This window comes from Pseudopipra pipra, chromosome 22 (assembly GCF_036250125.1).
Source record: "Pseudopipra pipra isolate bDixPip1 chromosome 22, bDixPip1.hap1, whole genome shotgun sequence".
In the NCBI taxonomy this organism is placed as follows: domain Eukaryota; kingdom Metazoa; phylum Chordata; class Aves; order Passeriformes; family Pipridae; genus Pseudopipra; species Pseudopipra pipra.
Window position 1 is genome coordinate 239,874 of NC_087570.1, and position 13,762 is coordinate 253,635.

Consider the following 13,762-nt stretch of genomic DNA (forward strand, 5'->3'; position numbering starts at 1 on the left):
CCCGTCCCGCGCGGTTACGTAACGCGGCGCACGCGGCGACCCCTCTCCCACACACCCCCGCCACGTGCGAACAGAGGAGGAGGCGGAGGCGGGGTCAGAGCCGTTTATTGGAGGAGACCGCGCTCAGCGGGGCGGGGCCGCGGCCCCGCGTGCGCTGGCCCCGCCTCTCACGCGGCACCGCACGCGGCCCCCGTGCGCGCGCCTGCCCCGCCGCCACGTGCGGGGCCGGGCCCGCCCCCGGGCGGGGCCGGGACAGGGGCGGGGCCCGCGCGCGCGCAGAAGCGCGGGGCGAGCATAGCGGCGGTCGCGCAGCTCCAGAGCCGGGTCCGCCTCAGGAGCTCTGCACCCCACTTTATTAAGGCACTGTGCAAGTGGTGAGCTGTGCTTGTTAGTAATTAATGGCAGGAGTGTCTTAAGGCAACCAGTAAAGTTAGTTAACATTTCAGTAATGAAAATAGTTTTGCTTTAAACAGCAGTAAATGGACTGAAAATGCAGCAGGTTTGAAGTGGAGAGGCTGAAGATTCAGGGGCACCTTCAGTTGATCTGAGTTTCTTCCTGTAACTCATGAAGTAGTCGAGACTACAAAAAAAAAGAAAGAAGTGGGGCAGTGTCCTTCAGCCCCTCACCATAACAGTCCTGCGTTTTAAGAATTTAAGATAATAAAGATAAATCCCTCTTAAATCCTCTAAATCTAAGAATTTGCCCATGTTGGTTTTCTTAGCTGCGTTCTTCCTTTGTGCTTGCCTTCCAGTACTTCTCACCCAGGAGGACATCTCTGATGTCAGTGGTTACTGCAGTGTTTGTTACTGTATCACAGCACAAACTTAATACCTTTGTCTTCCCATGAAATATCTGGTGATTACATGGGGACTCAAAGACTGAACTACACATTCCCTGTCTCTCCATCCTAACCCAACATTATACTCATTTCATCTGGCAGCAAAACCTCTACTCAAAGAAAACCTCCCTGCTATGGCAGTGCACTTGGAACTCCCAAACCAAAAGAGGTTTATCTAGCAGGAAGCTATGGCAAATGATGAATAGTTCTCGGACAAGGGAGGTGTGTGGAATTTGATCTTACGCTTCTGCAACATGCAGCTAAAAAAAAAAAAAAAAAAAGCACGTCTGTTCCTGGTTTCTAAGTCCTGCTATTTTCATAGCAAGGTTGAGATTCAGGTCCTGGAGCTCCCACAGTAGTCCCAGTTTACCATTCACTGCAAACAATGCTTGTTAAAGCTGTCACTACTACTTCAAATTAATGTTGAAGTAGTACTTCTATTTGAGTATCCTGGCTTCATTTAAACTATACCAGTCAGTGAATTAACACCATTAATTCCAAGCCTATGAGGATCCCCACTTTGGTGAAACTTACCGATGATGATGATGATGATAATGACAACAACAGCTATCAATATTGCCCACATCTGTGAAAAGAAGCCACACAACGCTTACTACAAACCATGCAACAGCACTAACTGCCCCTCAGGATACAGGAAAACAGCCCATTCAAGGGAATTTAGCACCATGTGTCAGGTCTAACATGGCAAGCAAAGCTTCTCGGTAAGCAAGCTTGATCCACACTTAGAGATGGCAGGTCATGCACACAGACAAAACACAGCAGTACAGTCTCCTTCACACAGAGGTTGTCTCAAGTGAATACACAAGTCTTTGTTACTCACCAAAGATGATTCCAACCTTTGCCAACAGCTACAAGTACAGGAGTCTGAGTGAGCTTCTTCCACTTTCTAACACTTCCTGTACTTTAACTCAAGCTATGCATTTTTACGCTTTTCTTCCTGTTCCTCAACACCTCACATTACTGACGTGTTTCCCCACTGGCCATTACCATGTTACACAAGATCTTGCATAGGGCAGCATGGCCTCTAGTCCAGCTTTTCATTCCTTCACCCAGCCACTATGTCAAGCTTTAAAAAGCTAGATGCTGTAAGTTAAACAACATTGGCTAAAGTAATCTCTTCTTCTACCTTTTGGGATGCCAATTGTAATAGTGTTACCTGCAGTACTGCACAGCATAAGTACACAAGGGAAGGTTACCTTACAGTTCTTCCACCAATACTTCCTTTTCAGCTTGGCTGCACTGGTCTCAAATTGGGAAGCTCCTGCTTGCAGTGCATCAGCACGGTCGTCCAGCTCTGATAGCTTCTGATCTCGCTCCAATACCTTGTCCACATTCACTCTCATGATGTCAACAACCTGCACCAGTTTAATGCTTACAGTAAGTTACCAGTTGTATAACCCATGGTAGAACATAATCGCAGGCAACAGACAGCAACACATGGTACTCGGTGTTCTCTTTTCAGAAGCAGAGGCTATTACCTTTTAATATATGCAGTCATAAGCTTAAACAAAACCCTGGAATTCACAGTTGGGCTGGAAGCCCCTAATACCTACTTTAAAAAGTCAGTAGTGCCAGTAGTGCTGGCATTCCTTCAAACCTGGGAAATAATTCCTGAGCCGCTTCAGAAGGAGTTGAGGCATATAAACATGATAGTAAACCATATGTCAAAAAATACTCTTGCTAAGCAGCCTGGCTTTTGGACTCCACAAAAATCTAGACACATCATATTTGGCAGTCAGCCTTCATGGCTACTGATGAGAAAAAAGCTTTTTCTCTGTAAGAACAAAGGTTTTTATCTTTAATTTTGCCAAATCCTCAAGCAGCAAGATTGCAGCTAATATTTGGACACTGGTAACTTCTCTTACTTCCCCTTCATATAATGAAGGGAAAACTGCTTTGGTAAAAATATCTCTTCTAGTTTTATAGGTTTCCTGAAGGAAAACAATGACAGTGCTATTGGACTAGACTTTTACCTCATCTACTTGGTGTTGAGTCTGCTGAAGTCGACGATTACTGCCAGCAGCCACATTTGAGTTTCCAGGGATACTGGCTGACCTGCAGTAAAGAAAGTCATCATTATTCATCTGACATTCCTGAGATGTATCCTTGGAATAAATGTAGGGTAGTTTCCTACTGAAGAAATGGTGTTTTAACAGCTGACATTAGATGCAAGACACACTGTGTTCCAAATATCTTGTCAACAAACTGCCTGCCATTCTAAGAGACAGCAATGGCTTGCTAATACCACATTTTGCAATAAGGTACAGGACAGCTCCAACCATGGTTCAGGGCTCAAGGAGTCAAGAGTTTAGGCTCAGGGGTGTTCTTGCTTTCCACTATGAACACAAATACTAAGTTTCAAGCTACAGTATTTACAAAAAAATTATATACAAAAACTTAATGGTTATTCTGACTACGTGCTTCTCTGTTGTTGGCCGTCTCTATCATTTTGAAACAGTTGATACAGAGCAAGCGAAAGCACCAGAAGGAAAAAGGATCTGGCATATACAAGAATTTACTTCTGGTCAGCTTTGATTTCATAACAGAGGGTTTTTGTTTACCAGCTTCAACACTCTGCATCTTTGTAATGGACGCAAGAGTTCCTGTACATACTCCTCATACCCTTTTCACTGCTTTGCCAGGTTTTTTGCATATCTCTAGAACTATCTGTAGTCAATTTCCCTTTCTATGTTGTTATTTCTTCCACATCAGACCCCTGTTTAGCGCATCCTGGCACTCCAAACAGCCAAGTCTGACTATTTCCTGAATTTACACATTTGTACATTCACTTTAAGTTCCACGGAGAGAGAACAAACGTGTACACGCACAAGGCGTGAGCCGGGAAGCCCGGGGCGAGGCTCGGAGCAGGCCCCGTACAGTCCAGCATCACCGCTCGACTGTTTTGGCACTTCCGCCAACCTTTGGTTCTATTTCACTGCTAGTTCCAGGGGAAGAGTCTCGGAAATGACACCTCCAAACACAATAACGCTCCGGTGCCCAGCAGGCGCTGCCCCGGCGGGGCGGCCCCGCTCTGACAGGCGCCCGGGGACTGGCGGAACAGCCCGGCCCGGCCAGCCCAGCGCGCCGGTACCGGCCCGAGCGGGGCCGGGCGGGGCCTCTGCGCAGCCGCTCTGGGAACCCCCGCCCGCCTGGGCGCGGCCGGGCCCGGCGCCGCTGCCCGGCTCCCCCGCGCGTCCCCCCGCACGGCCCCGCACGGCCCCGCACGGCCCCGCACGGCCCCGCACTCACATCCTGCCGGCGGGAAGGGCCGCGGCCGCAGCGCCCGGGCGGGTCCAGCGGGAACTGTGCTCGGCGCCGACGGCGCCCCGGGGTGACGTCAGAGGGGCGGGGCCTGCGGGCGGGACCCGGGACAGGGGCGGGGCCCGGCCGGGGCCACGCCCCCAGGCAGCCGTCGGGCGCGCGGCCGCGGGGGGGCGCCCTCCCCCCGCGCCGGGCCCGCTCTGCGGCCGCAGCCCCGCGGCGGTTCCGCCGGGCCCGCTCTGCGCTTGGGCTCGTTTTCGCTTTCCCCCTTCACTTTATTAAACCGGCTTTTTCTCACTCCAGCCATTTTTTCCCCTCATGTTTGGTCTTCCAGTTCTCTTCTGCCATTCCACTGGGGAGAAGGGGGAAGGTGGGGCAGTGAGCAGACAGCTGGTGTCTACTTTCAGTACAGGGTCAACCCACCACAATACTAAAGAACTCGGCAATTAATAGGTATGTAAATAGGAAAAATGGGGAAGTAGCTGAGATCAATTTGGGGAGTTAAATGCTGATTTATTTATCAGGAGAACATAATTAAACTTTGTCTGTCTGTAGTCAAAAATAAACTCTCTAAATGAAATCTCGTCTTCTGTTGTGGTTCTGGGTTTTGGAAGAACTTACAGCACTACTAAGACTAAGAGTCTTTCGCATACCAGATGACTATTAAACTTGGTTTTCCCTGCTAGGCTGGCCTTGTAGTAGTCTGGTACAAAAGTTTCAATTTGGCCCTTACAAAAGGGCCAATTTGTGTAACTTCTATATCTGATCAGTGCAAAGTTACTGTGTCTCAGTTATTTGTATTATTGTGACCTCTTACATATCTGCATCAGCAACCCTCTTGAATTCTCCTAGGATTTGACTCTGCTTTGTGCACACTGTAGGATTTAGCATTTTGCTACCAGGTACATATGGTTTCTCATGAAAAGCCCTGGAAGTGATTGTCCACTGACAGGAACTGAAAACAATCTGATCTCAGACAAGCTCTGGGGGTTGCACCTGCTCATGGGCAGGCTGTTACACCTGTGAGAAATCAGATGCAGTATACTTAACAAGCAGATCATGTAGAGAAGAAATACATTTTTTTCATGGTTCCTTACAGTGACTAAAGGGCTACATCGCTCTCAAACTAGGATGGAGGAGATGTGTTTAAAAGAAGGCACACACTTTGTATGGGGAAATTTTCTTTGTTTTTAATTTACAGCAGAAAGAATATAAAGCATTCAGAAAACATTTTCCATATTTTAAGGGCAATTCAAAACATTTTGCATGGTTCCAGCAGCTGAGTTCTTCAACAGATCCATTGATTCAGTGATGCTTTACATGCACGGTTACAAAAATAAAACTTACAAAAGAGAAGACATCTATACTAGTTTTACATGCAAGTCTTGGGGACCCCCCATTGGGCACCAGCTATTGTGTGGAACTGCCATAAGCGTGCAACCAGAGAGGGGGTTCATGTTATATTCTGTATTTCTTTCACACAGTATTACTGCTGTCGAATGTGTTTCACAAAGGAGCGGTTCCATTATCAGAAGACAGAAGATCTGGCTCCTGGCACTTGGGAGTTTGAATTTTCCTAGAAAGCTGCACTTACTTATCTTCGGTGAAAATATAAGTTCCACAACCAAGAAGAGGGTTCGCAGAATCACTTCACTGCAGGGGAGTCCTTCTCCCTCCCCAGTGACACACTGAAGGGTTACGGCCCGACACAACAAAGCACTTGGGAGCCGTACGTGGCTTCAAGCATGCGGGGAGTTCTGCTGCGCCGCGGAACTGCCGGCATGGTTAACGCCAGGACAGGCTTAAACGTTTGGCTGAAGCAGGATCTAGATTAGTAGATACACCACCAGGCCCATGGATCTGGAAGAGTAATTTGAAATAGCTCTGTATATTACTGAATCATTTTCTGTAAAGACAAGGAGTTAAAACATTTCCACTGAGGTCACTACTCTTGTTAAGAACAGATCAATTCTATATTGTCACATATTGGTTAATGGGTACAATATTTCACTTTCAAAATGTCAGAGTTCTTCCAGTACTAATACAGAGCATTTCCAATTCATTCCAAAGGAGATTCTTCAGTGTCTCCTGTTCTGTTTTGGCGTGAGAGGAAAATTTAATGGTTAAGGTTCCAATTGCAGAGAGTAAATGGAGGCTACAAGGCTGCCCACAGGCACAGCGTGAGTGCCAGGCCATTCGTTTTGCCTTTTTTCCCTTTTTTAGAATTGAATCAGGTCATAAAGCAGCAGTTCAGAAATGTACAAGAGAATTCTGATAATGAGCTATAGCACATCTACTATAATTCAATGCTGGCAGTGAAAGGAAGTAATTAAAAACAGGTACAATTATAGAAAAGGCACCAAGAGCACTGACCCCAGTTTTTTTTGCCACAATCTTTGTTTTTACTCTTCTTGTAAAGACACCAGTTTCAAAGCTTCTTATATGTGAATATTTTTTGGCTTCACAACAAGCCCTGCGTTTAAACATTGCAGTTGGTGGCCGGGATCAAGCAAGAACAACTATTCCGAAACTAACAACCTCAGATTTACACAAGTCCATTCAGAAATTTTAAACTGCCACAAGTGAGACAAACAGACAGGAGCAGTTTCTGATCTCAGATACATGTACATGACCCACAGTAACAACATGGACTTCAGGAGTTTGTTCCCTTACATTCCTATGTAATGAAGATCAGAACCTGGTTCCCATTGTTCAGAATCTGTGACAATTTTAAATTAGTAGTTCAATTTAAAAAAAATCTAATTTCTTTGGCTCCTCACTATGTGGAAATAGCAATATACCATGACACCCCTACAAGATCAGTTTGCATCTTTTTTTTAAGTTTTACTTAATTTTTTTAAATTTTTTGTGCAATTTTTATTACATTTTCTGACTTCCAGCAGGAGATATGAAAATGTGAAACATATTTTCTACTTTTGTACTATTTATTTATTTATTTTTTTCATTTTATGTTCATTCTAAGTGTTCTTTATTGGAGTGAGTGTATGGTGTTAAGCTAGATACGGTTTTTGTACTCTTATGATTATCTGCTTTGCAAAAGTAACTTAATTTTCTTAAGCAATATTAGCATTCACATTACTTGGCACCATTGGCAAAAAAAAAAAAAAAGAAAGAAAGGAAAAAAAAAGACGGGGGGAAAAAAAAAAGCAAGGAATATATAAATTAAACCCAACTGAACCAAACTCCTGGTAGCCAAAATCAAATGTAAACATATCCTTTTTTTCTTTTTTTTTTTTTTTTAAAGTAATGTTGCTCTGCCTTTTTTTCCTAAGTCTAAATACAGTAGCTCTTTTTTGCCATTTAGTCATGCTTTAGCAAAAATGTTCTTCTAAAGAACATTTAAAATAAAGTTTCTTATAGTGAAATAAAGTTTTTGTTTCATTTTACAGACCATAGCCACTAATGCTTTGCTTTGTTCATTTCTTTTTCTTGAGTTCATGCACATATCTCTTTGTTTTAATATATACAATATGTACAAACAATACATCCACACTCTTCTGGTTCATTCAGACAAAACTATACAAATAATAATTTTATCTTGCCAAGTTATTGACCCTTTGTGAATAAAATATTTAGTAATTAATCAATATATTCCCTTTCAAATATTTTTTCTCATTTTCCATTTCTACCTTCTATATATACAGAAAACTGCCCAGATTTTGATGAAGTAGCCAAAATAAGAAATTTACTGGCCAGAATGCAGCACCACTGATCTTTAGGTGGCTTAAAATGTCCAGGCAACATATGTACGTGACTCTGCAAAATGACAAGAGGTTTGACATAAGAGAAAAAGCTACATGTTTTACAAATTATTTAAGAACTTAATTAAAACAATAGTACATGAAGGTAAGGCTAGAAAATAAAGTGCTGAACATGAGAGAAAGTACATGACAGTTGATATGTTTGCAGGTTCTAGTAAAAATACCAAAAAAAGTGTTTAAAACTTGCTTAAGCTGCTCTCTCCATTCTCATGCATTACCCGTGTCTCTCACACACCAACCCCTTCTGTAAGTTCCCACAGGATGTATTAAAAACCTGCAGATTTAAAAAGTTGCATTAAGTGTGCTGTAGAGGTTTAAATAAAACACAAAAGACAGGAGTGCGAAGGAAATGAGGATGCATGGACCCAATAAAGATGTACTGATCTAAGCCCCTCCACTGAGACTCTCAAAGCTTCAGTTTCTTGGAGATGACTGACAGGTGCAGGAACAGCATTCTTGTGTTGCTTGTGCATTCCCACCTTTTCTGAACAATATTTTTGGTATAATATTTGTACAGTTCCACATGTTGTTTAATACAGCCCTATATGAAAAGGATAATTAATCGCTTCTTCGTTCCTTCTCGGAGAATGAAGCAACTCACAATTTCTTCCTGGTGTCTTTTGTTTTCCCAACGATCCAACAGAAGATTGAGTTCCAAGATGTCTTGCTGAACAAATTAAAAGTTGTCCATGAAAGTGCAAATGCAATGACCAAAACATTACTGTTAAAATCCTGCAGCTGGTATTTCCAGAACTGCAGTGGGTATTTTTGTTGTTGTTGCATGTCTCTGCTAAAAACAGAAAATGAAAACAGTCTGAAAAGCAATGTCACATTGCTACGGGATGCTGCTGCGTATCTTCAAGTTCCTTGGCCTTTTTCAATTCTTTCACTCTGAAAAAACAAAGAGGAGCTATGTAATACTTCTATTGCAAATCTCTTGAAGACACAGAACAATCAAAAGGACTCCTCGGTCCAGCTTCCCGTGCAGAAGAGCCAGCTCTCAGAGAAATGACAGGAGGGTAACACCTTCCTGACACCATAACAGTTGGAAGTGCAAGAATGGGCCACGAGAGATCTGCGACAAACACATTTGGAGACATACTCCTAGTTCCAGCTACTGTTTTTCCCCAGTATTTGCAACTACAGCTGGGCTTTGTTCTGGTGTTGGCCTATCTAATTGCTTGGGGTTTTCTGGACTGCTGTTCACTAACTGACCCTGCAGCTGCTCTTATTTGTCATGGCAAAGGGGTTGTTCAGTGCTGACCTCTTTTCTCCACACAGTGTTGAGGCAGTGACAGCCTGATGTCGTGGCCAGTACAGTGGGGAAAAATCAGTCCATCCTACTAGGAAAGGAAGCTTGGTGTTGATACAGAATCTCACATGAGAAAGTGTTTATATGCAAGCAGAAGAATTGGTATGGGTGAGAGAAAAGGTGTTTCACACGTATTCCAGCTGCTGGGGGCTGTATTTTCTAGCATGTTGTTGGGAGTAGATTGTGTGTTTTCCCAGCCAGCAGTGGAGGATGCTGGATGCTGTGTGCTGAGGGTGATGAACCTACAGCATGGAAGAGTCACCGTCCCTAGATGAGGCCTGGTGCCCCATTCAGAACTCTCTAAAATGCATGTGACACATTACTGCCTCTAACACTTGTCAGCATAAGAACTAAGCCATCGCTGAAAGATGGAAGAGTTAAAAGTTAAATTAAAAGAATGAAGAGGAGGGAATCCTTTTAACCCCGTTACGTGAAACAGAACTCTGTATTGGTGCAGAACTCTGTATTGCAGCAGCAATCCTCTCCTCAGACTTAACCTGGCTGTGTGTCAGTGCAGGCTCCCTGCAAAGGAGCCAGACCAAATCCAGGGGGACTCCCCATGCTGTCCCTAAACCACAAGGCAGCTGGCTGTGCTTGGGGCTGGCTCTGGCTCTGCTTGCAGGGAGCTCCTCTGCAGTACGATCCCTTTGCCACTTGCCTCCACCTGTCTTCCCTCTGCTCCTGCAAGGGGAGGACGGACCCCTGCAATAGGAGCAGAACAGAGCACAAAAAAAAAGGTGATTTAGCTAAGCATGTACATGCTCAAGTGCTCAAGTGCTGTTGCAAAATCTTGAAAGGATAAATAGCAAAGGTATGGTACAAAAAATTGTGTCACAGATGCAAGTCTGTGTAACGGAAACCAGCTACAAGTGAGTGAATTTAACAATAAATAAATGCACGTTGGGAGAGCTAATCAGCAGCAGTGAGAGTTTGGAGCTACTGTATGTAGACTTATACCCACACATCCACTTTTGGCTTGCACCAGCTTGCTAATACAAGGATACAATGAAGGCTATAAATTGATCTTTATAAATACACCTCCATTTCACCATTTTATTTATTCATTTTTCTGCATGTACTATTACTCAGAACCACAGTCAAAAGGGAGCTGGCTGCTTTCACCTCTGCTTTAGCTGACTCAAAGCTCTAGCACTCAAAGGCATTCTCAGTATTTGTTAAAAGTGGCCAACAGGGGTCAAACCACACTAACCCATATGCAGGTAAGACCTTCACTAAATACCTCAATTCCAGTGGCCTGTTGGAGAATATAATGCATGGAAAGACAGAGGCTGTGCTAGTCCAAATGCACACACTGTTTTGAGAATCTGAAGGCCACTGCTGAAGGGGCCCCAGCACCCCTGAAATCTGAGCCTCTGTACTGCTCCCCCAGGTGCCAAGCAGTGCTCTCATCCCCAAGCTGAGGAAGGGGCAAGGCAGCCACCAGCATCGGGGGTTCTCAATTCCTACTTGGACACTGCTATGCTGAGCCCAAATGCCTGCTACAACTTCACAGAGATATCTTCTACAAGAAGATTTTGGGTCTACACAAACTGTTGTCTAAAAGACCCTGTTGATATCAAGGGAGTGGAGGCTTCAGCACTGCACAGAAGGCAGCAGCAAGCCTCTACTCAGGCTGACAACCTGACTTCTACCTGAGTTCACTGGGGTTCTGCCTGCTGTGTATGGCCAGATCACCTTTTCAGTACAGGAAACAGAGGAGGGCCAGTACAATGAACTGAAAATACTCACAAATTACAAACAACCCATCTTCAGTATATTTGGTTTTCTTTTCTTACAGCAGAAAAGCAGCCTCTCCCTTGAATTTATTGCTAATACTTCTATTGCTCTGCTGCTTAGCAGCAGGAGGCGTGCCAAGATCTGTGGTACTATGCTAGAAAACGTGGTGTACTTCTTTGCACTGGACAATTTTTAAGGCTTAGATTAACTATGTTCAAGATATCATCAATTAATGCACGATTTGCAGTGCAACTTCCAAGTGTTTTCTGTTGCACTTCAGTACTGTAATGTAAAATTAACCTGTTATTATAGATCTCTCACTGAGAACATGCACATTAAATAAGCTGGTGGCTCTTTCACTGAGACATGCTATTCCTTACTTTGGCACTTTACATGCAAAGGCTACACTAACAAAGCACTTTTGCTGGAAGAATGCATGACATGCTTTGCTGCAAACTTCAACCTACAGCATGCAGTATCTGTACTGGTGCAGACCTATTGCATCTGTTTGTCTGGAACATACATGCCAACAGAAGGTAATTACTGCAGCAGTCAGCCTTAGCACAGGACCTTAAAGATCATCTAGTCCAAACCCCCCTGCCCTGGGCAGGCACACCTTCCACTAGACCAGGTTGCTGAAGGCCTTATCCAACCTGACCTTGAACACTTCCAGGGATGGGTGTACACCTTGCGCTTTGCTTTGTTGAACCTCATGAGGTTTTCATAGGCCCACCCCTCAAGCCTGTCAAGGTGCCTCTGGATGGCCCACCCCTTCCTTCCAGCCTGTGACTGCAGCACACACACAGCTCGGTGTTGTCAGTGAACTTGCTGAGGATGCTCTCAATCCCACTGTCAATGTCACTGACAAAGCTGTTGAACAGGATCAGCCCCAGCACTGACCCCTGAGGGACCCCACTGTCTCCACATGGACAATGAGCCATTGACCACAACTCTGAGTGCAGCCATCCAGCCAGTTCTTTATTCACCAAGTGGTCCATGCATCAAATCCATGTCTCTTCAACTGAGAGACAAGGATGTCATGCAGGACAATGTCCAATGCTTTGCATTTGTAACACTTTCCTTGGTCAAGTGCAATTTACATGGTTGCAGGTACAATGATAATTACTGCTTAAAAACACAAGCACATACTAGTACCAAATTTCCCTACAGTAATGGTTCAGACTCTCAAATTTGCCATGGGTACATTACTGAAAGATGCTCTTTAGTATGCAATGGCTTAAAACAAACCCTGCATTCCACAGCATTTATACACTTAAGCTTCAAGATGATGACCATCCCAAGATAGCACATTTTTTTTATTAACTAATCTCTGTGTTCTGTATATGTAATGGTGCATGTGTCACACTGCACAGGGAGTGCAGGTAGGTACTGTGAGTCCTCTACCGATTACGACACTGCCCGGTAGGTACAAAGACCTGCACTCTGCAGCTGCCAGTCTCTACTCCTCACTCTGGAGCTGGCACTGGGAGGCTAGGGAAGTTCTCCCTTCTCCTGACAGCTGGCACAGGGCAGCCCTGCTCACTGCAGACTCTGCAGCAGGCACAGCCAGAGTGAACTGAAGTACCTCCAAATGCTACCAAAAATGGAGCCAATCTACGGTCAGAGTGACACTGGAGAAGCACTGAGGTGCTGTTGTGAACACCTTGCTGCTTCCTCAAATCATGCTAAACAGCAGGTGTTAGAACCATGCATCAAGGACCAAGATAATCCATTAACTTCCTCTGAAAGGCTTTGTCAAGAGAACCTAAAACTAATTGTCTTCAACCAATTAATTCTTTCTTGGATAGTCTGTACTGCAGCCTTTCCTGTGTCTTAGAAGTCCTTTCAGTCCTCACTGAACTCTTCTTCTCTGAGTTCCTTACTCATTGGTACTATGATTTGGTTACAACAATATAAAGTATCAGTAGGGGGGCTGGTATTTCTTCTTCATTAAGGCTCAGTGTAATAAATTCTCTAAATTTTCAACTGCAGTTAAAAAATACAGTTTGACCAGGGAAGAATTTTGGACAAATAGAACCCTTGAGATTAGAAACCCTCTGAGTAAGTGCTGCCAGGAGAGATTTTATGTGAACAACATAGCATTGCTTTCAAGCTAGAAGGCAATCTTCTTTGGTTCACATTTTTCCACTCTTAAATTGAGGCTGAGGAAGAGGACTAAAGTGTAGCATTTGCAGTTACAAGCAATAATAAACTGCTCTAAGAAACAGGATACTACTGGGATTTACAGAATGGAACAGCAGAATGGATGTTCTTAGACAAGATGTTTCAATCCAGTTTGGTAGACTTGCAGTGAGACTTTTTTTTTTTAAACAATAAAGAAAATGAGAGCACCGAGAGAAAGTGATAGCAGCAGGTCAGGTGCTGTTAGATGGTGTGCAAACCTCTCCAGGAGTCTACAAGCACCAGCACGCTAGCTCAGATCACTTCTGGGAGTGCCTCAAGCTGTCTGGGACTGGAGGTGAGGGCAGCTCAAGTGAGGCACAGCTGCAAGCAGAGCACACCAGAATGGGAAACAGGCTCTAGCTGCTGCAGGTCTCCAAACAAGAAGCACCATCCTACACCAGCAGCTCTGAAACGATGCACAAAACTGCAAGGACCATAACTTTGGTTTTGCACTGATCAAGCCTTGAACACAAAACTCCTCAAATAACATTTTCTCTGGACCGTAAGTGCCTCTAAGGTACAAAGTCATTCCCTCAGCAAGTGCTGAAGAGCAGATGGAAGGAAAAAGCACGTGCAATAGAGATGACCACTGATAAGGTGTCTGAAATAACAGCTGTGGTGCTGAC

At 44.3% G+C, this 13,762-nt stretch overlaps 2 protein-coding genes across 13 annotated transcripts in view; both read right to left on the bottom strand.

Moving 5' to 3' along the window:
• Window positions 1–88: 88 nt before the first annotated feature.
• VAMP3 (vesicle associated membrane protein 3) lies at window positions 89–4,235 on the bottom strand. Its single transcript, XM_064678267.1, has 5 exons — window positions 4,110–4,235; window positions 2,834–2,915; window positions 2,057–2,215; window positions 1,374–1,425; window positions 89–580 (listed from the first exon to the last, which is right to left on the bottom strand). Coding segments are annotated over exons 1-5 (312 nt in total). The 5' UTR covers window positions 4,112–4,235; the 3' UTR covers window positions 89–563.
• A 1,050-nt stretch (window positions 4,236–5,285) lies between these two features.
• Window positions 5,286–13,762, bottom strand: part of CAMTA1 (calmodulin binding transcription activator 1) — a 222,024-nt gene continuing 213,547 nt past the window's right edge. For all 12 annotated transcript variants that reach the window (XM_064678278.1, XM_064678277.1, XM_064678271.1 and 9 more), the window contains one exon: window positions 5,286–8,794. In XM_064678278.1, the coding sequence (XP_064534348.1) occupies window positions 8,762–8,794 (33 nt within the window). In that variant the 3' untranslated portion in view covers window positions 5,286–8,761. The remainder of the gene's footprint in view (window positions 8,795–13,762) is intronic.

Coding starts and splice junctions, on each gene's coding strand:
- VAMP3 (XM_064678267.1), bottom strand. Junction 2,216..2,833: donor CTCAACACCAAGTAGATGAG/GTAAAAGTCTAG, acceptor AAACTGGTGCAG/GTTGTTGACATCATGAGAGT. Junction 1,426..2,056: donor ATTGGTGGAAGAACTGTAAG/GTAACCTTCCCT, acceptor TTCTTTTCACAG/ATGTGGGCAATATTGATAGC.